At 43.5% G+C, this 25515-nt stretch overlaps 1 protein-coding gene across 5 annotated transcripts in view; it reads right to left on the minus strand.

The window, feature by feature from the left end:
• Nucleotides 1-16698: 16698 nt before the first annotated feature.
• Nrcam (neuronal cell adhesion molecule) overlaps nt 16699-25515 on the minus strand; it is a 252306-nt gene continuing 243489 nt past the window's right edge. For 3 of the 5 annotated variants that reach the window (XM_050137361.1, XM_050137359.1, XM_050137360.1), the window contains one exon: nt 16699-17115. In XM_050137361.1, coding sequence (XP_049993318.1) covers nt 16964-17115 — 152 coding nt within the window. In that variant the 3' untranslated portion in view covers nt 16699-16963. The remainder of the gene's footprint in view (nt 17116-25515) is intronic. The other 2 variants (XM_050137365.1, XM_050137363.1) reach the window with 1 other exon arrangement.

Below are 25515 nucleotides of genomic sequence, written 5' to 3' on the forward strand. Positions count from 1 at the left end.
GGTCTATAGCTCTCAACGTGTGAACAACACAGAGACAGACAATTACAATGTCAAGGGACTCCCAGGTGAATTCGGAAGAAATAACTGACCTCTTAAGAGTCCTCTCTTCAAAGAAGAAAGAGAGAACGAATAGGTCAAAGAAATTATGAGGTTTTCCCCTTCTATTGCCCTGCCTTCTCTTATTTCTTTATTTCTCTCCCCATTTATTGAACAACCCCTAGAATCAGGCACTCTGGGCTTAAAATCTGCTTTTACAATTGGTCATTTGTGAAAATTTGGGCAAATTACTTAACGTGTCTGCACCTCGGCTTTTTAAGTCTGTAAGACGGTGGTAAGGGTGCTTGTGATTCTTCGCGTTTAGTCCTTATAACAAGACCTGCCACACTGTCAACACTGAATAATTACTGTCTATTTCCCTGTCTCAGGATGTATGGTAGAGTGTGGGCAATGTGACATCCTTATTAACAACCCTGTTCCCCAGGGTTCATGGCAGTCTGCAGGAAGAGGAAGGTGGAAATCGGCAGAGATGGTGGATGACAAGGAAACAGTGTCTCCCAGCCACAACAGGGAGGATGCCCAAATGAACTCACAGAGATGGCAAAGATATGCCCAAGACCTAAACAGGTTCAAAGAGGACAAAATCCCAGCACAAAGTGCTGCCTCTAACCAGCAAACTATTTCAGCTGACACACGCTGAGAGGAGACATATCAGCCTTCTCCAACACACCGATATGTCACCCACACTCCAGTGCAAGCCCCATGCTCAGGGATAGCCGGCCAACACAAATCAAACTCCAGGTATTTCTGTTTGTTGTTTCTTTGGTTTATTTGTTTTGGTAGCTTTTGTCTTTGGGGGTGTTTTGCTTACTTTGATTTTGGAGAAAGAAAAAGAACATGAAGTTGAGTGGAGGAGGAGGAGTTCAGGGAAGAGACAGGATGTGAACCAAAATACACTGTATAAAAATGTTTAAACTAGTGCACTGGGCGGTGGTGGCACACGCCTTTAATCCCAGCACTCGGGAGGCAGAGGCAGGCAGATCTCTGTGAGTTCGAGGTCAGCCTGGTCTACAAGAGCTAGCTCCGGGACAGGCACCAAAGCTACAGAGAAACCCTGTCTTGAAAAACCACACACAAAAAAAGTTTAACTAATAAATACAAAAAAAGATAAAATGAAGACAGAATGTGGGTTTGGAGCTGCAGAAGTCTATAATGGCCTGCACTATAAAACTATGTCACGTTTCTGAGACCTCAAATTATTTGGGATTTTGCCCTTACAATTGAAGGGCAAAGAAGTTATTTTATTAATTCTTGATTATATCAGAAATGCAAAGAGAAGAAAAATTCATGATCCTTCAAGAACCCACTAGGAAACTGTAGTGCCAAGTGTCCACTGTCTCAAACATGGCCGGAATTCCCACAGTTAGTCTGAGGAAGCTTGGCAAGCTTCATATTTCTCCAGCTTCATCAGGAAGATATAGTTTTTCTCCCTGTTGGCGGGATTTTACATTTTTAGCTAAAAAGGCAGATTCCTTGAGACGGACAAACCTGAATCATGCTGCCTTCCTCTCACTGAAATGATACACATTTGTCTTACCGGATTATAAACTTCAGGAATCCTCTGCTAAAATAAACATGTGTCAGCATGCATTTGCCATTATTATTCATTATATATTAGCACTATGTGTGATGTCGATTTGGGAAATTCTTCTAAACTTCATAGCTAAAACTCTGAGTAACTACATTTTTTTTATATGTACCATTCTGGTCTTAAAAATAATGCTTACTATAGAAGACATGGCTAACACACAAAAACACTGCAGAAGAGAAATATCCTCAGCATCACATGATAATTAACTTTAACTTCTGAATCTTCCTTGCAGATACATAACTATGACCTGTGTAGTTAGTAGGTCAGGTGGGGTTACAGAGTTCATGAGACACATGGCATTCATCTCCTGGTTGAAACCCAGAGTTCTCATCCAGGTTCTGCTGGTTGGCAAGGTTCTCAGGGTTCTTAGCTCCAGACTTGTCCAAAAAGGTACAATCTCTGCTCATTATCAGGTCTACTCCCTCTAGAAACACATGCACTTGTATGTGTATGAATGCATGCAAACATACACACACATGTACATACACACACACACACACATACAAAGTTGCTGCGCACCGTGCCCCCGTGTCTGCGCTCTGTGCACTGGCACCCAGTTCGTGAGCTTCGGGCAAGGGGGCTAAGGATTAAAATACACAGACACACACAGACAGAGAGACAGCGACACGGGTCATCCTTGAATTTCCCCAAGAATGCTCCCTTTATTGTGTTCAGGGGCAGATTATATAGAGATAGCCACGCCCCAGCCAAACCCACCAGAAACCACTCTCCTGCCATCAGGAACTCCTGAAGGTCTCGTGCTCAGAGCAGCTGTAGGCAACTCAGATAAGAGGAAAACAAGTTGTTTACAAGAAATTCAGGATCTGGGGTCTCACTGCTCCCAACACAAAGGTAGAGAGAGAACAGAAACTGGAGACCTGGAAGAAGTGTTCATTGCAACAAAGTATCAAGTAAAACATTGTTCAAGTCTTCTAAATAATCTTCAGTCCTCATTGTGCTAAGATTCCCACAGCCCATCCTGTGCACCTGTCTTCAGCCTGGGAACACTGCTGGGTTCTCCCTACTCCTGGCTTGTGTAGAGCGGCACAGGCACGTTCCACTGCGCCAGTCCCAGGAGGACATTAGCATAGAAGCTAACTTATCTAACCCCAGAGTTTATGTCATCAATTTCTAAGACAAAAATAGTTCCCCTTAGTTCAAATTTTCCACTTCTATTGCATTTTAATGCTAGGGACATATAAATTTGTATTCTTTAAAAATCAATCATATTATGAACTAAATATACTAAATATTTAATGTTGTGTAATACTTTATTATTACAATGAGTCTTTGAGGAAAATTTGGCTCAGGAAGATGAAGGACATGAGAGAAGGCACGTGAGGAATGAGCTTAGTTCTTAGGGCATATGATGCCCCTCCCCCACGGGGGAAAGGACCAATGTCTTAAAGACAGAAGCAAAGATGGGAAAATCCCTTTGACCAAAACAGAATTATCTTAGGCTTCTGCTAACGGATGAAGCAAAAATTCCAAGCACACTAGTAATTTAGAACATTCTGGATATAACTAAAGCAAGAGGCAGGTGGAATAATAAATCCAATTTCTTTGAAAGTGACAGCATGTCAGTTGTGGTCTGTGCTATTGGACCACATAGTACACACAGCTGAAAATGGACTCCACAAAAGGGGAGGCTTACATGGCCTCCTATAGATTGTGAGAACTAGGAAACTTCACCTTAGTAGAATCCTGCAATAGGTGTTTATCGACTAGTACCGAGAGGGACCCTTTCCTTCAAAACTTTTTGAAAATGAAAAAAATATTAGATACCAAGGTTGGACTTACATCTTCTTTACTATACATACAGCAACACAGTAAAGTATATCCTGATCATCTTCTCTGCCTCCTCTTCCATACAGGACAGCACTGCCTGGGAGCTTGGCAGTGTTCTGCAATTCTCTGTACATGTTTCATTCTGTTTTTGGCCCATCCCGCAAGGGCTGTGATGGACACTTACTCCTAGGTTTTGTAAAATAGGAGTATTTTAGCGGCTGAGTATGTGTGCATGAGTATATATGCTTTGGTTATATGCTTTCCAGGAGCATCCAAAATATGACCTGCAGGTCTCATGCCTCCCAGAATAACTGAGAATGTGCCGCAGAATCTCACAGTGTCAAAAGGTTGGGCATCACATCAAATAATTTCTATGAAAGAGACACATGAACGTCTACTAAGCCCAGCTTCCCCCACCACCAATACACACAGCCTTTCTGTTGCCTTGGTACCCACTCCTTGGCTTTGTGTCTCAATTCATCCACTTCCTCGGATTTCTGATTTGGGCTCTCCAGTTGGCGCCGGCTTTCTGACTCTCAGCCCTCCCTTTTGAATCTCACACTGTCACCTGCCCCGTAAGTCCTGTGCTGGCTGGTTTTGTGCATCAACTTGACACAAGCTAGAGTCATCAGAGAAGAAAGAACCTCTTTTGAGGAAATGCCTCCATGAGACCCAGATGTAAGGCATTTTTTTTTCAATTAGGGATCAATGGGGGAGGGTCTATCCCATGGTGGGTGGTACCTTACCTGGGCTCATGGTTGTGGGTTATATAATAAAGAAGGCTGAGGAAGGCAAGACATGCAAGATAGTAAGCAGCACTCCTTCACAGCCGCTGTGTCAATATTTTTGCTACTTGTCCCCTTATGGAACTTACCTATTTTATGTCCCATTTCCTGCCGACCCCATTAGGCGACTGGAGGCAGCATTCTGTGCTGGAGAAAGCGCTGAACTGAAAAGTCATGTTCTAATGCCTCCGCTAACGAGCTGTGTTATCGTGGGCTCTCACAGCGACTGTGGTTTCCTCATTTACATGATGCTGGAAAGTGAGTTGGAGAGACGAGGTAGAAACAGTTGTTAGTATCAACTCTAATCATTTCTAAGCCTCAGCTGAGTTAAGAAATAAGTGGAGAGCAACAACAGATCCCTGTTTAACCCCATTTAAAAGATTTACTCAGATTCTACTTTAAACAACTCTGGGGTAGTACAGGAGATAAGGAAACATGTAAGATCAATTCTAACTCTTGGGTAATTTCAGTGTTCATTGCCAACACAAAAAGCTGAAAAGCTTTCAAAAATAGGATGCATATCACTGAATGACTAGCCAGGATTTATTGTCAATAAACATTCCAGCAAAAGCATTCTGAGTTTCTGCAGAAATGAAATGCTAACATGGTCTTGAAGTAGACTCATTCGAACCTTTAAAAAAGCATCAAGCCAGAGTTGTCCTTTGACATTCATATACATGCTGTGGCACATGTATGCACACACACAATAAATGTGATTTTAAGTATTTCTCTGAAAGTAGAGTGTGTGGGACATGTGACTTCCTCGCAATTATTTTATGTCAAAGAAATGTACTGTGTGAAAATCTTTGTTATAGTTTTGGGACTAGTAACAGACATGACATCTGGCAAAGGGAGGGTCTGGTTTGCTTTCCTGATGTTTTGATAAAAACCATGACCAAAGGTAGCTTGCAGGGCAGAGACGGGGTGAATAATTTCACATCACCGCTTACAACCCATCAACAAGGGAAGCAAAGGTGGGAACTTGAAGCAGAAACCATGGAGAAATGCTGTTTACTGGCTTTTTTTTTCCCCAGGCTCATGCTCTAGCTTTCTTAAACAGTCCAGGCCTGCCTGTGTGGAGATGACACTATGGTTGGGTTCTCCCACAGTTATCATCCATCAATATAGTTCCTTACATATAGGGCCACTGACCACTCTGGTCTAGTCAGTCCCCCAGTCGAGACTCCCTCAGATGACTTTGAGTTGTGTCAAGTTGACAGCTGAAGCTAACAAGGACAGGGCCATATGAACTCATTGATTATCACATCATCCTTACAGCCACAGATATTCAGGAAAGACATCCTAAATGAAGATGTCAGCAAAGAAAGAAACCTTTTCTCTGAAATGGGAGAAGATAGAGCTCCTCACTGGGGAAGCATCTGGATATCCACTTCTTCTGCAGAGTCTACATTGGTTCTGAATTCTAACAATTGGAGCTCAGCATGCAAGGAAATGGAGTCTGCCTATCAGAGCCCCTCTTCCACCTCCTCTGCTATTAACACTATAATTTAAATATAAAGGTGCATCTCGCAATGATGGAAGCCACATCTATCTCCTCTATTTGCTAAGGTCTGTCTGTGCTACTGTAACAAACACCACAGAAAATAGTTTATAAAGAACAGAAACTTATTTAGAAGATAAGAGCTCCAACACAGAGGGGGCTTCTTCTTAATGTCTAATCTTACAATTGAAGGACCCTGGGTGAGATGGACAAAGGGAATTAAACTGGCCTTTTATACGAACCCCATCCCCATGATAATAAACCACATCTTATAATAGCAAATCCACTCCTGGGACAACTGCATTAATCCATCTATAAAGACAGAATCTGGAGAGCCTAAACACATCTTTAATCTCTCATCCTAATACCATTAAAATGATGGTCAGTTTGAGCAGGAGCTTAGGAAGTGGTTAACATAAAAGTATAGAAATGTCAGGTACTTTTTCAGAACATTCTAACCTAAATGGCATTAAAATGGGCTAGGAGAAAACCAAAACTAAGCCCAGCCCCAGGGTGAAGCCACTGCTCAAAAGGAACTAATGTCATTTCCCAGAGTCTGCCTCCAGAGAAAAGCTTGCTTCTCTTGTTACTCTGATTATCTCGGTTCCTAGCCATCTACACTCATGCAGAACTGGTGTCCAACTGCAATGGTGTCCAAACTGCTTATGGCTCAACACAGGGCAACACCACAAGAGAGGTCTTGCATCTCCAATCAGGGCTTGACTAAGGAGGAGGCAGAGAGAAAATGTGTTCCTTCTCCACACTAACACACACACACACACACACAGAGAGAGAGAGAGAGAGAGAGAGAGAGAGAGAGAGAGAGAGAGAGAGAGAGCATTACCATTGCCTCAGTATCTACTCCTTGGCTTTGTATCCCATTCTTCTACATCCTCGGGTTTCTGATGTGGGCTCTCTCCTTGGTGCCTGCTTCATGACTCTCAGCCCTCCCTTATGAATCCAACACTGACACCCATCCCTTAGGTCTTGTGTTGGCTGGTTTTGTGCATCAATTCAACACAACCTAGAGTCATCGGAGAGGAAGGAACCTCAATTTGGGAAAATGCCTGTATGTGATCAGCTAGTGATTTTTCCCAACTAGTGATAAATGGAGGTTCTAGCCCACGGTAGGTGGTACCAACCCTAGGCTGGTGGTCCTGGCTTTTATAAGAAAGAAGATTGAGAACACCAGGACTAGCAGATTAGTAAGAAGCACTCCTTTATGGCCTCTGTATCAGCTCCTGCCTTCAGGATCCTACTCTGGTTTCTTTCCTTTCCTGGTAAGTACTCTATAAATACAAGCAGGGAGATCTTAGTAGGTACAGCATACTTGGTTGTTCTCATATAGCATATAACAATTGCTCAAGATGAGTTTGAGGTTGAATTCACTGATACATGGAAAAAAGTAGTATCTTGCTCCCAAGCTCGACAAGGATGTGGAGGTGCCATTATTATTTGTGCTTCCCAGCCTTAGTTCTTATCTCGTTTGATCAAAAATAGCCATTTTTTTAAAGAAAAAGCAAAAATCAACGTATATATAAACTGTTCTCCCATGCGGTCAACTCTGTATCACCTACAATCTCACCAGAAGAGATGGAATAGGAGGCACAGACTACCTCCAGGTGCATGAATAGAAAACAAGAATAGGAAACCTCCAGAGTCTCCTCATCCTGCACAAGCAGAGCCTCCTGTGCTCTGGGTTGACCAACTGTCACTAGGGCCCCTGGGATAAATACGGATCTTAAGTAAATGAATGGAGCCTCGTGTGTTCCCTTGGGGAACAGGGACTCTTTAAAGCTCACGCATAGCTGAGCTCTGGTGCACAGCAGGTGCGCTGGAAGTATGCTGTGATGCATGACATGCACTCCTAGTTGATCGAATGACTCCTTGCCCTACACTTTTATGGCATTTCTCTAGTTTACTTCTGTGCCACATGGGAGAATATGTTCCTGCCATGACTACAGTTCTATGGTTTAATGAAAGGCATTTAAAGGCCATTGAACCCAAATACCTATTCTGTGCACATCAGTCACTGCTCCCTTCTCTATGAGCATTCCTGGGGGGGGGGCGTCTTAGCAGAAGAGGCCCTAGCTGTGCCTAGTGTGGGGACTTCTCTTGTCTATTCTGCCTAATAAGACTCTGGGTCAAGGGAGTATGCTAAAATATAGAGCACAACCAGAATTTGTTATTAGAAGTAGAGATGGTTTCTGGGAAAGAGAGGAGCGATAAGAGGATGTTAAGGAGAAAGAATGGCATAGCAAGGCACAAGTAAGACTTGCGTGGTCCAGTCCCTTTGGGTGCCCAGAAGTCCCAGATGAAATCACAAACCAAATTCTTAAAGAGAGCAACCAAGCTCAGTGAAAACAACCAGAATAAGAACCTGAAGGAGAAATGAGCTATCATCTAAAGATGCTGTGTAGTATGATGAATTAGGATCCAGGTTGTTAGTTCTGACCTTACCAAATGAGCAAGTTGTTAAGGGATTTCTATCAATGGAGTAATTTCATAGTTATCAGAGGATTCTCAAAGCCATAGGCATTCAGTGAGCTAAGGGGCCAGTGATGCTTCGTTACAGTATGTGGACTTAGGACTCTCTGTCTCACAGATGCCCTGTGCTTCTGCCACTTTGGAAAACCAGGAGTTACCCTGCTAGCTGTAATAGTGACCTCATCATATGTGCCTCCTCTAGAGGCCTGTCGAGAGTGATAGCCTCTAACCTGGAATGCCAGAGATCTTCCGAGTAGATTATCTTTCCCGTTCACAAATCCCCTGGATCATCCCGGTGTCTCCACACAAAACTTTCCTGATTTCAATGGAATTACATTTTCCAGAACTCCAAGTAAAGATCCCGATGTTCCTCCTAAGGCCACTATGCTTGTACTAAAGCCAGGCCTCTCAGCTGCTTCCAGCATAAGACCAAGCAAGACCAGGACACTGAAGCCTGCTGGTTCCTGGGAGACAATGGTCTCCTTAGATGACAACCTATAGTTTGAGGAGTCCCGGCAACTGTGCTAATCTGCACTGGATTGCGTAGCCACCTACCTAACTCTCCTTTCCTTTCTTCTTTCACAGTGGCTACATCTGCACCTTAACCTGAAGACTCTGTCACAGGCAAATCCTGAACAAAGTTTCTGAACTGCTCAACCTACATCAGTGTCTGCTCTGGGAAGACTTAGGTTTGAACAGATTATCAACCATCTCACAACTAGCTGAATGAATGACTTCACTCATCCCTATTCAGTTAGAGCCATCAGTCTTTGTAAAAATCTTATTAAAGAACCCAGGCACAGGTTTATATCAAGAGATGGTTGGCAATTGGCTTCCATTTCTTTATCTGTTTATTATCTAATTTATATTAAGGCTTTAGAGATTCCTAGGACTAGAATTCGAACAGAATCTGTGACTAGGGGGAGGCATCAGTTGGGAATGAGTGCGATTAGTAAGTGTACTAAAGCAACAAATAGAAACTAGGTGGTGTTTTTTTTTTTCAAATACAACATTGCACAGTGTTGCTACTGTGTGGTATTAACTTGTATGTGTGCGTTCCAAAGATGACACTGTGTACTGCTTCAATGTCCTAATCTCATGTGCCTTGCTTTTGTGTCAATCAGCCATCCATTTGTTTTAGTGTACCTATAGATGTGTTGATGTAACAAAGTTTTTGCTGTGGAAAAACTCTATTTTCGTGGCATTCTTAACATGTGAGCTTTATGTAGAGACATGCGGATGATATTCTGATGGAAGCAACCTCAGTATGGTCAGAGAAAACCCATATGCCTCGTTGGAAACAGGATTCAGATTCCACTGCAGTAGAACAAGGGATTTCTCAAATCCACCATCGTGAGGTATTTTATCCATATGTGTGTTTGTTTTCTAAATATGCTTCTATATACCTCTTCTGGAACAGATGATTACACTGAGAAAATCAATTCCATTCTTGTTCAATCAATGCCCTGGTGCAGAGCTACAACGATAATTCCATGTACTCTCAGCTTTCTTATACTCATTCTGAAACTACAATTTCCAGTGTTCTTAACAGTCTTTCTTCCCCTGTTATTAAATATGGATTTTTCTCATCCAATATAATCTGAATACAGTTTCCATGCTTCTACTCTGTCTAGTTCCTTTCCACCTCTTCTCCTACTGAGATCCATTCCTTTTCCATCTCTCATAAGAAAAGAACAGGCTTCAGAGATAACAATGCAACATAACAAAATAAAATATAATAAGATAAAATTAAAATTATAATATCAGAAGTGGGGTTAGGGCCCAGCTGCCTTGCTGGTACTGGTATGGGAGCTGGAGGGGCATAGGATGTGCCCTAGGGTTTAGTTAGGGTCTGGACTTTGGGGAAATTCACCTGACAGGCCAAACACTCACCTGTTTTTTTCTTAAGCTTTTTAAAGGCCTTATGGGAATCCATGCCCCAGACGGTGGGTGGCATTTTGTAGGCAGAGGCTGCTCTTTCATTCTCGGTCACCCAGACCAGAATAATCACACAGAAACTATATTAATTACAACACTGCTTGGCCTATTATCTCAGGATTCTTATTAACTAACTCTTGCATCTTAAATTAACCCATTTCTATTAATCTGTGTATTGGTACAAGGCTGTAACTTATGGCTAAGTATCTGGTATCTGTCTCCTTCAGCAGCTACATGGCATCTCTTTGACTCTACCTACTTTCTCTATATATCCCTGTTCAGATTTCCCAGCTGGCTTTACTATCCATTGGCCAGAACAGCTTTATTCATTAACCAATAAAACCAACACATATACAGAAGGACATCCCACATCAGCGACTGTGGTGCCACAGGCTAGCTGAAGTTACTTCTCCATTTATGTTGTCTTGTCGCATGTTGGAGCACAAATGTATGAAGCTTCCTTGTTGGATTTGCCTTGTTGGACCATCAGTTAGCAAACAATGACATGAAGACTTGTTAATTATGAAAGCCTGGCCTTTAGCTTCGGCTTTTATCCTAACTAGCTCTTCTAACTCAAATTACTCTGCTTCTATTTTTCAACATTCTGCCGCATGGCTTTACCTCTCTTCCATTCTATATGTCTGACTTGCTCTGCATCTTGCTGGTGTCATCACCTCTCTTCCTCCCAGAGTCCCTTTCTCTCTCCCAGGAGTTCCACCTATTCTCTTCTGCCTATCTTTTTGTCTTTTAGGTCTTTATTAAACCAATCAGAAGGTGCCTTATGCAAAGACATACCTTTTCAGTATGTGTCACTGCTCTGCTGAAGGCAACTTCAGAATTCTAACAGGAAGCCCATGTGCTTAGTTTTGTCTGGGTGAATGACTGCAAACTGACCCTTTTCTCTTCCCAGAATTCTCCTGTTCTGTTCACTGCACCGATACTTCCTGCCTGACTACTGGCCAATCAACACAAGTGACAAATCTTTACAGGGCACAAGACCATTGTCGCACAGCAAACTCGCTTTTCCTTGGAATGTACACACTGCTCCACTGATGCAGGCAACTTCAGATTGGATGAGTAAAAATATCTGCTTTCTTCCAAACGGGACTTGGAGTTCACTGCACTAGAAGTACAGGGATTTTGTGAATGTGACCTTGTGAGGGGTTTTAGTTGTGTTTGTTTTCTAAGGAAGTTTCTGTTACAGATGCTTGTGCTGAGCTAGTCCATTCGTTTCCAGCTAATGTCCTGGTGCAGTGCTGCAATAAGAATCCCATTCTCTGCTCTCTTGTACAGCAATCACCTCTTTTGTTCCAGTTCATCTCTGTGAGTTATGCTGGTATAGTGCAATTCTTGGGGCTGTCAAAGTCCTGCCATCGTCTCTGCACTCCTAACAAACCAGTTTTACCTAGGAATGTGATTGGTTTACAATAAAGAAGAACATGTGAGTCTATTAATGTAGAAGTGCACCTGGAATGTGATTGAACCACAGTGGAAGAGGAGATCGCAACAAAATTATCTGGAACAGAAACAGTACACATCACCATCCTTGGCATGTGAACGTGCAAATGACTAGACTTTAGTTCCATGGCGTGATTGCAAAGCCAAGGTGCTTCTACTGCAGCAAAATCTAAATCCTGTTTACCACGAAGCAGACTGGTTTATTTCTACGCCTGTGTAGTAGCTTACATCAGAACAGAAGTGTCCACGAAAAACACATTTGTTGAGTACACAGTAAAAAAAGGTCATACACGGACAGCAGCAAGAACTGTGTCATACAAATGCACCGCACAGAGAAGGACTGCAGGAAAATCTGTGGTTGATTTACAAGAAAGCAGGTCTCACAAGTCCATTATCCTTTTTTATTATTATTTATTTATTTATTAAAGATTTCTGTCTCTTCCCCGCCACCGCCTCCCCCAGTCACCTCCCCCTCTCTCATCTTTATCACTGCACCAGAACACTAGTTGGAGAAGAAAAGAATGAGAGAGGGAGGAACACAGGATAAGATGTGTAACTTCTCCGTCATACCTGTGTTCCTAGACTCCAAGGTGACTGCACTGGGGCAGACTCTGGTACGGACCTGGGCATTATTAGAAAGTGTGGCGTTAACAATCTCTCGTTTATGATGGCCCCGCAAAATCCCTAGAGTGTCTTAGTTGTGTATCGATGTGTTGAAGGCTGGCGTGTGACGGCTGGATCCCAATAGCCTTCCTAGTGCGGCTCTCTCAATAAATCACTTTCCTATTTAAAAAAAAAAAAAAGGATGTGTAACTTTAACAGTATGCAACTGTATCTTTAGAAACATGTGCACGGGTGACCAAAGCAAATAAGAGAGTAGAGTATAAGAATCTGTGATGTCGCCGGGCGGTGGTGGCACACGCCTTTAATCCCAGCACTCGGGAGGCAGAGGCAGGCGGATCTCTGTGAGTTCGAGACCAGCCTGGTCTACAGAGCTAGTGCCAGGACAGGCTCCAAAGCCACAGAGAAACCCTGTCTCAAAAAAACAAACAAACAAACAAAAAAAAAAAACAACCAAAAAAAAAAAAAAGAATCTGTGATGTCAACAGCACATGCCATCATTTTCAGAAAGAACACATGCAGGTGTCTAAAGCACTGCATAGTGGAAAAAGCAGAGAAAGTCATGTCCTGTTTACTATGAAGCTGACTGCTTGATTCATGCACACTGCAGTTGCTTGCAACAAAAGAGCAACAAGTCCATTCCTAGGTAACATTGGTTTATTAGGAACACTGAAAATGCAGTGTTTAGACAATAGCAAGAAGTGTGTTATACTAGGGCTGCTCACAGATGTACTGCAGCAGATATGGTGATTGATTTATGAGAAAGAGGAGCACATATGATGGTTATCACCGCATGAAGACACTGAGACACTGAAGCAGTGCATAGTGTCATCTTGGCTAACACATACAGAAAGGAGTAAAAGACCTCATGGTGGAGCAATAACAAAAATAAATAAATGAAAAGCATGATTATTTACTGCAGAGGAAACCACATCCCATTTAGAATGAAGTTGTCTGCTGCTTGCACCATTGCTTGCATCAGAACAGCAGCACAGATGTTCCTAGATAAAACAGGTTTGCTAAAAACAGTGGAAACAGTGGTACTTTTTACAATCACTTCATTATAGCGATGTACCTCACAGCAAAGTATTAGAAGAGAAGGGCTGATTGCTTCCCAAGAAAGCAGAGCAGAGGAGTTTATTATTGTAACTCTGCAAAAGGGCATTAGGCTTAGGTTTGAGGTCATGAAAATAGCAGTATTTTCACAAGAGAAAGATATATATGATATCTGATCATTTGTACAACTTATCAATCCTCACAGGAAAGTCCTGTAGGAGAAGTGGTGATCATTTTCCAATATGCAGAGCACTGAAGCAGATTGTTAGTGTGAGGGTTGGGGTCACGTTAGGCTTAGGTTTTGGGTTAAAAACAGAAAACTGACTAGGAGGGCACCTGGGTTGGGATTAGGGTTAAGGTCAGTCTTTGGGTTGGGGTGAGGGTTAAGAAAAAGAAAGAAATAGGAGAATCAAGCACAAAAATATGAAAGTTCAGTATCACACAGGGTCATGTGTAGAAAACACATCTGTAGTTTGTTAAACCCCTGCCCAGTTGGGTGTTTTCAAAAGCCGCTCTATTTCTCCAGCAGTGAAACCTATGTTTTATTTACAATAAAGAATGGTTTCATCCTACAACGGTGAAGTTGCTTGAATCAAAATAGTTGTGCATATGTAACAAAGTAAAGCACATTTAAGTTACAAGAACTAGTTAGGAACAAACCTAAGCTAAGAATGAGCTTTCATAATTAATAATAAGTCTCTGTGTCATTTTTTGTGAGCTGACAGTCCAAGGGAGAAAAAACCTATTTACAGAAGAACATTTAAGGGAAAGCAGAGGGTTCAGGTTCACCCATTTATTATTATAAGCTATTTATAATTATTTTTTATAATTGTCTCTTACATTAAATATGAATTCTTATATTTAAAAATAAATCTCAATATTTGTAGAAAGTGCTAAAATGTCCTAAAGTTTTATGTTGTTGATATATGGCAAAGCTGTGTGACTTCTCTATTCTTTTTTACCTTTTCTTTTCCACTGTTCCTTTATCCCCCTCTCCTCTGCCTGACTTTTCTTATTCTACATAAATACAAAATGCAAGCTTCCCTACAACTAGCTGTGTAGGAGGATTATCTCGAATTTTTCCTTCATCTACCTCCTGAATATAATTCCTGTTTCACAGGATTACAGCGGTGCCAACATGCCCAGTCTATGTGGTGCTGAGCTTCTAACCCAGAGATTTCTGCTTGCTGGGCTCTACCAAGTAAGTTCGTTCCACTCTGGAATTTCTGTGCAAAGACTATTACTACAGTCAAAGAGCAGAGGATTCAGAAGGGACTTTTGAGAGTCAAGTTCTAACACTTCTTTCCCACATAAAGAAAGGAAAATTTAGGGAGCTAAATAACAGCTAAAACCACATGCCAACTTTCCAACTGCCAAGCCCATGGCGGCTGGGCAGATTTCCTTAATTCTTGTTTTTAGAATGGGTGTTTTGGTATATAAATCATTCTAGAACATTTGAAGTTTTTAGAAGGAGAAATAGAGTTAGGAAATACTATAATCTCCACATAGATCCTGAGGTAGATGGTAAATTTTCCTCATTTTACCGATGAAGAAACTATGGCACAAAGAATTTGAATAACTGGCCCATGATCAGTAGACAGTGACATTGGTTCCCCTGAGATGAGCTGATGCAGAAAGCAGGGATGGGCAGAGAAGACCAGAAGGTTGGGGCCATCGCAGAAATGAAACAAAACAGTCCTCAGTGGCCTTCCCTTCAATCATACTGGACTTTGCCAAAGAAATGGTCAAAATCTTGGAGGTGTCAGGGAAATTCTTGGGTATCTTTCCTATAGTATACACTTCCCATTTATGTCTGTCTCTCCTTGATTTATTTTACAATTCTGAAAGTCCTGGGATACTGCTGTTAATGAAGATGAGCCTTGTCCATGGAAATGAGAATGTGTCCTTTAGAAATGCAATTATTCTTTGTTATATAGACTTCAGCAATGGATTACAGCATTTCTTATGGCCTGTCAATATGACCCACAACACAGAATTGTGGGCTGGAGAAAAGCTGATCTTGGGAGTTCACTGGCTAGGCAGCTTAGCCAAAGTGTGGGTATCAGGGTCATTGGGAGACCCTGACTCAAAGAGATGAGGTGGAGAGTGCTGGAGAGAGACACCCGACATTTTTCTCTGGCCTCCACCTGCATGTTAACAGATGAGCACACAAGTGTATATCACACATGCACACACACACATACACACACGAGAATGCACACACACATCACACAGAGAGAGAGAGAGAGAGAGAGAGAGAGAGAGAGAGAGAGAGAGAGAAAGAGAGAGAGAGAGGCCTTTGCAGCTGAGGCTGTAGCTCAGTGGTAGCGTGATTGGCTTAGGTTCAACCATGAGCACTATCCCCCAAAGTCTTCCTTTGAATTAGTTACTACATTTTCCAAGTTCCTCAATTAATGAAATCAATAAAATCTTTGTTAGATGTTTTCTTTCTATTTTTAAGGGTATTGTGATTTTTATCTTTTAAAAACACTCATTTTTCATATCTGCCCAGCACTGCACTTCAGACTTTGCCCTCTTCATGTAGGTCCTGGGCACAAATCCACAAACCACAGGTCCAGTCTGGCCCACTCTCTGAATTTTTATGGTGTACATGCTAAGCAAGGTTTTTGTATTTTCTAATGGTTTAAAAAAATAAAGAGAATAATAACATTTTTTGTAGAAAGCAAAGCAATGAAACATAAATTTTAGCATCTAAGTTTTTAACAATGACTCTGATTGCTTCCTGTGACTGCATTGTCTACACTATGAAGGAAGAATCAGCTAAACCTGCATTGTCTACACAATGGTTCTCAACCTCCCTAATGTTGCAACCCTTTCAGCACAGTTCCTCATGTTGTGGTGATCCCCAACCATAAAATTATTTCTGTTGCTTCATAACTGTAGTTTTCTTACCCTTATGAATCATAATGTAAATGTCTTTGCTTTCTGATGGTCTTAGGTGACCCCTGTGAAAGGGGTCATTAGACCCTGAGGAGTCATGACCCACAGGTTGAGAACTGGGAAGAGGCTACCCTATCCAGAAAACTCCAATACTTACTATGTCTTTCTGGAAGTTGGTTCAACTGTGGTTTATTTAATGCTCTAGACTCTGAGCATTACCTCCAGGCACTTCCCCTAATTGGCCTGGACAATTAAGGAAATTGTCTTCTGGGTGCACACAATGCATGTATTTGCAAAGGCATCACCAACTGAACTGTGCTCTCCTTACTCCTCCATACCTAGCTGTAAACCCTCTAACTAGGCTGTGCCTTGGCCTCCTGGCATCCCCAGACCTCTCTCCTGCTGGGTAACAGGAACATCCATATGTAACAGTGTTCTGGACCAGTTAACAATTAACTACCAATTGGCTTGTATGATAATATAATGAAAAGCAGTATTTCTTTTAATTTCCCAGCAATGAAACAGCACAGCAAAGAGTCAGTGGGGTAGAAGCGGTGATCAGCCCTTTGGGATTGACAAGAGGGACTGCTTGGAGGAGCTGGCATGTGAGTACATTCCTGAGACCCAGGTGTAAAGTCTTAGGAAGCCTGGCCCGCTGTCCTGATGTATTGAACAGGGATGGGCAGGTCACGCAGCTTCCAGAAGTGCCCCTCACATTGCTTTCCATGGACCCATCTCTCTGAGGGCTCCAGGTCCGTCTAGCCTGTCTGTCCATCTTCACTAATTCCCAGGTTTTCCTGCTTTGTCCTTCTGGTGAGGGACCTTCTCCTCTCTTCCGCAGTATCCTGTGTCGACCGCTGTTGGAACTACAGTCTCCTCAGAGCACAGTTCTGTTGTTTCTGGAGACTCTGAATGTTCACTCCCAGAAGGCACTGTTAGAAAAGCCAACAGGTCATGTTCAGTAATCGGTAAAGCAGAAAGGTGATGAGAACAGCTGAGAGAAAGAAATAGGGTAAGGAACAACTCTACGTGTGTGTGTGTGTGTGTGTGTGTGTGTGTGTGTGTGTGCATGCATACGTGTGTGAGGGTGCATGTGGGGGGGTGCATGTGTGGTATGTGTTGCAATGTGTGGAGGCCATAGGACACTTTGGGTGTCGTTTTTCTTCAGTCACTATTAACTTCTTTTTTGAGACAAGGTCTTTCTTTGGTTTGGGGTTCACTGATTAGGCAGGAGTCCCCCTGAGACCCACCAGTCTTCACCACTCCAGCACTAGGTTACAGGGTGTGCCACCACCCTTTGAATGTGGAGGCCGACCCCAGGTACTCAAGCTTGTGCTGCAAACACTTTGGTGACTGATCGACTCCAAGGCCAACTTTAAGCACTCCTGCATGGTTCAAATGTCTCATTAATGCAAGACCTCCTTTCTGTACCCGTGTGATGTGGGATTCCACTCTGTATGCTGTGAATACCAATGGTTAATAAAGAAACTGGGTTGGCCTGATAGGGTAGAACAGAGCTAGATGGGGAAAACTAAACTGAATGCTGGGAGAAAGAAGGGTGGAGTCAGAGAGAAGCCATGGAGCCTCTGCCGGAGTCAGACACGCTGGAATCTTGCCTGTAGACCACGAACCTCATGATAAAATATAAAATAATGGAAATGGGTTAAATTGAGATGTAAAAGTTTGGCCAATAAGGAGTTATAGTTAATAGGCCAAGCAGTGATTTAATTTATATAGTCTCTGTGTGGTTATTTTGGGAGTTTGGGCAGCCAGGAACTAAACAAGCAGCCTCCTACTACACCCATGGACCCCCCTTTTTTGGTCCTTAGGTGTGACTCTCTAGCCTCTTCCTGCTGAATAATTTGTCCTCACTGAGACAGCTCAGGAATTTTATTTTCAAACCCAAGGTCACAAGCAACTTGGCACAGTCTCTACCTACCATAGTCTTGGGCACCAATTCCAGTCCCTCAAAAGCAGTCATCTTCTCTTTGTGTTCTATCTAGTGACTTCTGGAAGCTACAGGGGGAGTCAGCATAACCAAGTTGAAACTCTCACTTACCCACATGGAATGTGTTGAGTTGTGTCCTTGGCCTCTCATTCTTAGTGGAGATACTGAAGTCCTAGGCCTCTAGCACCTCACAAGGTGACCATGTTTGGGGTGGGAGCAGCGTTCTGTCTATCATTGCTTCCTGCTGTCCCCTTCCTTTGCAAGCTCTACATTTTCCTGTTACCACCTCTCCTGGGGCTCCTCTACTTAGCCCGCAGTGGAACCTGTCTTTGAAACCACAGTCTCCGCATTCCCACAGCCCTTGGCCCTAGACTCCTAATTGTGAGCATGAAGCCCCCTAGTTCTCTAATTCCACCAGAGTGAAGGTGTGGTAGGCTCAGAGACAGTGCCTTCTTCTCTGGCTGCTCTCCGGACACAGGACCAATCATGGGCCCAGAGGTGTAGAATTTGCTCCACGGAAGTACCAGTTCTCTCATGAAGTAGTTAGAGGTTGAGCAGCTAAGTGCACACTCACTCCCCGAGCAGAGGCACGGCTGTGCTTAGCTGAATGAGAAGACGCTGAGTTCTCAAGTCTCTGTCTGCCAATAAGCATTCTCCCCAAGCACAGCTGGGGAGGCATGACATCACATTCTTATGTGTCCTTCCATCAAGATGGAAAACAATAATCCAGACACACCTCTGACAACCTCTAGCAACTCCAAGGAACAGTGAGGATGCTTTAGCTCTGCTTCTGTAACATCTGCTGGCCTCATGGCCTTCAGGACTGGGAGGACCTTAAAAGCTCATGCTGTTTGCTATACACTATAATCTAGAGAGGGAGATGGGAGGCTCTACTCTTACATCAGCCTGGGTCTTGGCACAGGTTGCTCCAAAACAGAGCTCCTCCAAACCCACTTATGCAGACACGTTCCTGTCTTGTCATAGATGTCAAGTCTCTTTTGGACTGGGGGGCCATTGGCCTTCAGAAACGGCAGACTTTCATTCTGAAAAAAAAAATATTCTTTCCCAACTAGACAAACACATCAGCTTACTCTCTTTTGATTTTGAACATCATGTTCTACTTTATGTAGCTTGGACTTCATGATGAACACTTTAAAGGGGGAAAGAGCTTGCACCATGAAGTCAGACATTGCTGAGTTCATGAGACAGATCTCTGCTGCAGCCGTGTGACCTTTGGGAAGAAAAGGTATGCTGCCTCACAGGCTGGAAAGAACATGAAATGGGTGTGGTGTGCACATTGCCAGCATGGGGCTTGGCATTTAACAGGCGCTGAAGGTGTTTTGTATTTTCTTCGCCCTTCCCATCCCACCACGGCAATTTCACGCTCAATAAAAAGGAATCTGAAAATATAAACCATGCAGACATTGCAAGGCTGTGTGCACTTGGGAACAAAATGGGAAAGATTGTAATTTGCTAAAGATTGTTTCTTAGTGTTCTTGGGCTGCCAGAATAAAGCACCTGTTACCAGTCTAGATGGTTTAAACCACAAACATCTATTATCTCAGGATGCGATTTATTTTGCGAAGGCTGGAAGAGAAAGATAAAGGGGCTGGCTGCTTGTTCCTAGTGAGGCCTCTTTCTTGGTTTGCAGATTGTCTCCTTTACTCCATGCCTTCATATGGCAAAGGGAGAGGGATGGAGGGGAGAGAGGGAGAAGTTGAGGAAGAGGGGGTGAGGAAGAGAGACAGAGGAGAAAGGAGAGAGAGGAGGAGAGGGAGGGAGGAGAGAGAGGGGTGCATAGGGAGAGACAAGTGTGGGGAGAGGGAGGAGAAGAGGATAGAAGGAGAGAGGAAGGGAAGGAAGTAGGAAGGAAAGTGGAGAGGAGAGAAGGTGAGGAGAGAGGAAGAAGAGAGGAGAGATGCTATTTGTAGACATGACAGTGTGGGATACACAATCCTTGTGCAGCCTGGAGAATGAGGAGTGACCTTATTCTCATGAAGGGACCTAAAAGAGAACCCCAGCAAGGAGAAGCAAATGTAGATTACTTGTGCCATGTCAATCACATCTCATTTAGATGGGAGATGGAAAGCCAAGAGACAGGATTTTGCTTAAAAGAGGCCCCGGATAATTTCTGGAAGGAGTAAGGTTGATTGTAGTGGCATTTCAATTGCATTTTAATAAATAATGACTGCATGAAGATCTGAGAGTCAAACAGTCCCACTGGTCAGCCTTACAGACCAGGTAATGGTAACACACACCTTTAATCTCAGTAGCCATAAAAACACACACCTTTAATCCCAACAGCCACATTAGTTGCCACAGAAACTGGGCGGTGCACAAGTGATTAAAGGTGTGCACCACCAACACAGTGGCAAATGCCTTTAATCCCAGCCTTAGAGAGGATTATAAAATGAAAAAAAAAAAAACAGCTCTCAATACACAGTCTTTTTCTGAGATTCAAGGAGGCAAGATTGCCATTTTGGACTGAGGTTGAGGTAAGAGTCAGTGTTTGGCTGTTTTGCTTTTCGTATCTTCAGGCTGAACCCTAATTTCTCTCTCTGAGTGTTTATTAATCGTACTTCAGATGATGGTAAAAGTCCAACCTCAGAAATGCTCCAAAGGTGGCTTGTCACAGAGTCAGAACTGAGAAGCCTCTTCTGCATCAGGACCAGCTGTCCATACCCCCAGTGTGAAGAAAGACCTGGGAGTGGCGCTGGCCAGGCAGGGCTCTTGGGGACTGAGTTATTCTCTAGTTGGCAGTTGACTAGAGAACACAAATGTAGCAACTGTATGAATGGAAATCAAATATTACTTTATTTCTAAGGTGAACATCAAATCTAGATCTTGGATTTGTCATCCATATTTGGGTGCTCATATTCAACCTCATTAGGGTCCTTGAGGCCACCCAACCAAGAAAGTCTGGGTATGCTCTGTAACCTTGGCTTGACCTACAACACCATGCTCAACTGAACAGGTAGAGGAGAAGGCCACCACAGACTTCTGAAAGGACAGGGTGATCCCTCACATAAGACAAAGCAGAACCTGGGTCCCCTCCTTCTCTGCCCCATCCTAGGGGAAGCAGTAGAAAGAAAGAGAGAGAGCCTGTAAGGGGAGGAATCACCTGTGTCCAGTTTATTTTCCTTTCAAAATCAAATCAACTTTATTGAGATACAACATATATAACAAAGCACACTGACTTTAAGCATACAATTTTTTTTTAGTTCTGATGAACGAATACCCCTATAACTATCCTCACAACCAAAATATCCATCATCTCTAAGAGTTTTCTCTGCCTCCCAGAGGTAAATCCCTCTGCAAACTCCAATCCCTAGCAGCCACAGTCTGCTTCCTGTCCTTGGAGGAAAGTTTTACCTGCTTCAGTGTTCCATTTCAGCAAAAGCTCTGTGCTTGGCTTCCCTTAGTGGCGGGAAATACTTGTGCTTACTGATGGCTGGTGGTCTGAACATTATGCACAGTTCAAAAAATTTGTTTAACCACTTACCTACCATGGGCACCTGAACGACTATTTGAAGATTTTTTTTTTCTATTATGAAAACTACCTGGTCCCTTTCTTTAATCTCAAAGCTAAGTCTTTCCCATCCTCCAGATGGGATAGGAAAGAGGCCGAGTGCCATGTTCCACACAAGCTAGTGTGCTTCGGAATCCGAGGGGGACTTTCAGAACGCCAGATGCAGGTTAATGCCTGCAGAGTTCCTGAATCAATTGATGGGGGGCGGGGCAAGAACGCGATTCTAACAACAGATGCTGCCACTCTGGGGAACACCTGGCCTTGATGGCCTTGTAGCATCCTTGAAGAACAGGAGGTTATGTGACCATGGTGTGAGACTGTACTCATCTCAAGCCTCGTTTATACACAACTCTATTTACTGTTCAGACAAACAGAAGCTTTATTGAGGTGTCTGTGATACCATAATTCAGTTGTTTTAACTATAAAACTCAAGACGTTTTAGTACTTCAGGAAGAGCCCTCACACCAAGTTGAAGTAAATCCTTGCCTCCACCTCCCCCAGCCCCAGAGAGCAATCTACCTCCTGTTTTCACACATTTGCCTTTCTGGACAGTTCAAGTAAATGAGAATAGTGGGCTTTGTGCTTGGCATTTCAAATGCGATGTTCTTGGAGACCCCTCCTATTGTTGTGTTCAGCAACCCTTTATAGAACACAGTGGGTAGTGTTTCATCTGACCAGGTAGCTATACCTCTATTCATATGATATACTCATTTTGTTCAGGTGTTCATCTGCTCACAGCCACTGGGCTTGTTTTCTAGCACTTATAATTGATACTTAGTGAACACGTATATGCAAGCCCATGGAGAGATGTAGATGTTCATTTCTCTTGGGTCTAGATTTATGAGTTGCATTGTGGTCACATGGTAAATTTATATTCAATATTTAAAGAAACTGATAAACACTTTCCAGAATGGCTGCGCCATTTTGTATTCCCTCCACCGATGTGTGAGCATTCTACACGGCTCTCTAGATTCATTTTATGTGGGGCATATGAGAGAATTTGAGCTCCACCATTGCGCTGTGTTGAGGACTCTACTTGAAATACCGATCCGTGACTACTCACACAGTAGCAAAGTATAAGATGGCCAACATCAGTTTCCACACTGGTTGCACATCAGAATCATCTGGGGATGCTTTCCTAGTGAGGGTGAAGGTTCAGATCAGGTACTGAAAACAGTGAACATCCACTGTAGGCCAGGGCAAACAGATGCTGGGCTTTTAAAACTGCCAGGTGATTTCAGTGAGCCAGCTGATAAGCGCTGATGAAAAAAAGTCTCCCTTGTTGAGCCACTCAATGAGATAACGAGGCACACACTTAAGGGCTGAAGAAAGACACGGTCTACAGGACATACTGAATGGAAAGAACAAAAGGGATGGACTGTCTGGTCAATAGTGGCTTCTATGATTAGTTCCCTTACACATTTCCTGATATCTGGCCATGAAGCAGAGGAGAACCGATAACTGAAGGGTGTGGGATTAAGACTGTTTGTTTCTAAGACTTGAGCTGTTTAAAGTCAGTGGATAGCCAGAAAATCTGGGGCAGGGGTGACTGGTGGGTAGCATCTGTCAGGGAGGAGTTGTCCAGACCCTGCTGGAAACACCCTACTTTCATTCTTTTTTTATATAATTTATTATGATTTATTTAACTTGATTTTATGTGCATTGGTGTGAAGTTGTCAGATCCCCTGGAACAGGAGTTACAGACTGTTGTGAGCTGCCATGTAGGTGCTGGGAATTGAACTGGAAAGAGCAGTCTTAACCGCTGAGCCATCTCTCCAACCCCCCTTCTTTCATTCTTGCAATGGCCTTTCTTTTCCCTTGCTTCCAACTGAACACAGCCCCCTGCTTTGCAGAGACAAGCAGGTCCTGTTACTGGATTTCCAGGGAGGCCCTTTCTCCCCCTCCTGTTGGCTACATTGAGAGTTTCTGGATGGTGTGCCCCCTTCAGCCCCTAGTTCATGTTTTTCTTCCTTAGCAATTCTGGGTCCCAAGGTTTAAGCCACCACCCTTAATCTGAGGAGTTCCTTGACCCTTCCCTTAGCTCCTCACTTTCCTGTTTCTTCATTAATACTAAATAGGCTTGGCACAGGGTCCTCAGGCCCAGCTAGACTGGCCGCTGCACCTAGGCAGGCATGCTGGCCTCGCTGTGGCCAGCTTGTCCCCTGGCTTTTCTGTGGTTTGTTCTTGCCTTTCACCTTTCAGCTCACATTTCGTTCCTCGGGACCTCTTTCCCGACCACCGTGTTTAGACTGCTTTCCATTCTGAGCTCTTTCCTGAGTGTGGACTTGCACCCATTCAGGTGATTCTCTGATTGTCCCTGTCTGCGCACACTGGGCTCCAGGCCACAGCAGAGCAGGAGTCACTTCCGTTTTTGCTTGTGTTTCATCCCGGCTTTAGCCGGTGCTCAGATTATTCTTTTGTTCCTAGGACCCACAGGATTGGAGTGAAAAGGCGTAGTAGACTAGACAGCATCTACCCCAGCGTTATCTACCTGAAGAAACCATTATCTAAATGGTTAGAGGAGGGGTTGGTGCAGGGCCGTAATGCTGGCAGACGGCCCAGTCGGTACAAACCCTTACTTGTCTCTGGGCCACTGATCTTTCCTCCCCACCAAGCCACTATTCAGTACGGATACTGCAGTAATAGTCTCTGCTCTTCCCTTATTTTTTCTTCAGTGAATCCTAAGAGCTGTGGATGGTATTTAAACTGCTTTTGTGTGTGTTCGATTCAATAACAAACATCAAACCACTGGTGGCCAACAAAAATCGTGTCTTTGAAGAAAGGGATTAACGCCGTTTTAAGGACTCCCATCTCTTATTGTCTCACACAGGCACCTGACAAAACTGGCCAGTGAACTCCAGGGCAACTCCTTCCCTGAATCACCCAGGCTGAAGCCCAATCAAGAGAAAAACTATGTAAAAGGCTCACAAACCTCATGTTTCCTCTCTGGAAAGCGTGAGCTCACTAGGGAGAGCTGCAGCCCCATGTCTTTCGTTGCAGCAGGCGATCATTTTCTGCTCCGTCAGGTTATCCTTTGATTATCCAAACTGATTGGGACAGTATCCCCTAAGCGGCTTTCTCTAGTTTTCTTTTGTGCAGAATAAAGCAAGGCGCGCCCTCTGGTGGTCAGCGGTGGAAACGTCTCGAGCGGGAGCGATGCATTCCGTAGATAAGAATCCCTGAGTTCCTGGACTCCCCTCATCTCAAAAGTCCTTAAAACCACCCTAACAAAATGGTTTATACCGCTTTATAACTACCAGATCTTTCTGAATCTATGCTTATTCTTTTACAGCCCCTCTTGCCACAGAGCCCGGACATGATGCAGAACGCAGGTGCGCCTTTGTTAATCGGGCGCACACAGTGAAGAGGAGACAGGAGGATCTGAGGGAGCCATGAACGTGGCTTCTGTAGGAGGAATTCTGAGCTCTATTAGATAGCTCTGTGCTTTCTAAGTAACCAAGAGGGCAAGGCGAGTCTCCTGAGTGTACTGCTGGGCCAGGGGCCTGGGACTAGGGCAGGTAATGGAATGTTGGTAATTGCTAAGCTTGGGCTATTCGCACACCTATACGGCTTGGAGACAGAAGAATGAGGGTGGCCAGAAGGAAATGGATGACATATTCGTAATATGTATGAGTGTTCAAACTCTCTCACCAAGCAACCATGTTAAGAAATACAAACTGTGCTTGAGGCGGGAGGAGGTCTGAGCTGGTGGAATGGGCTGGTCATCACAGAATGGGCAAATTGGGCACTTTTAAGCAAGAACACAATGGGATTTCATTTCCATTTCTCAAAATACTGGAACTATCTTTTTTTTTTTTTTTTGCTTAGCCCCTAACCCTTCATTAAAAATTCTGG

The sequence above is a fragment of the Alexandromys fortis genome, unplaced genomic scaffold, assembly GCF_014885135.2.
Source record: "Alexandromys fortis isolate MF-2015 unplaced genomic scaffold, M_Fortis_MF-2015_v1.1 scaffold_3, whole genome shotgun sequence".
Classification (NCBI taxonomy): Eukaryota; Metazoa; Chordata; class Mammalia; order Rodentia; family Cricetidae; genus Alexandromys; species Alexandromys fortis.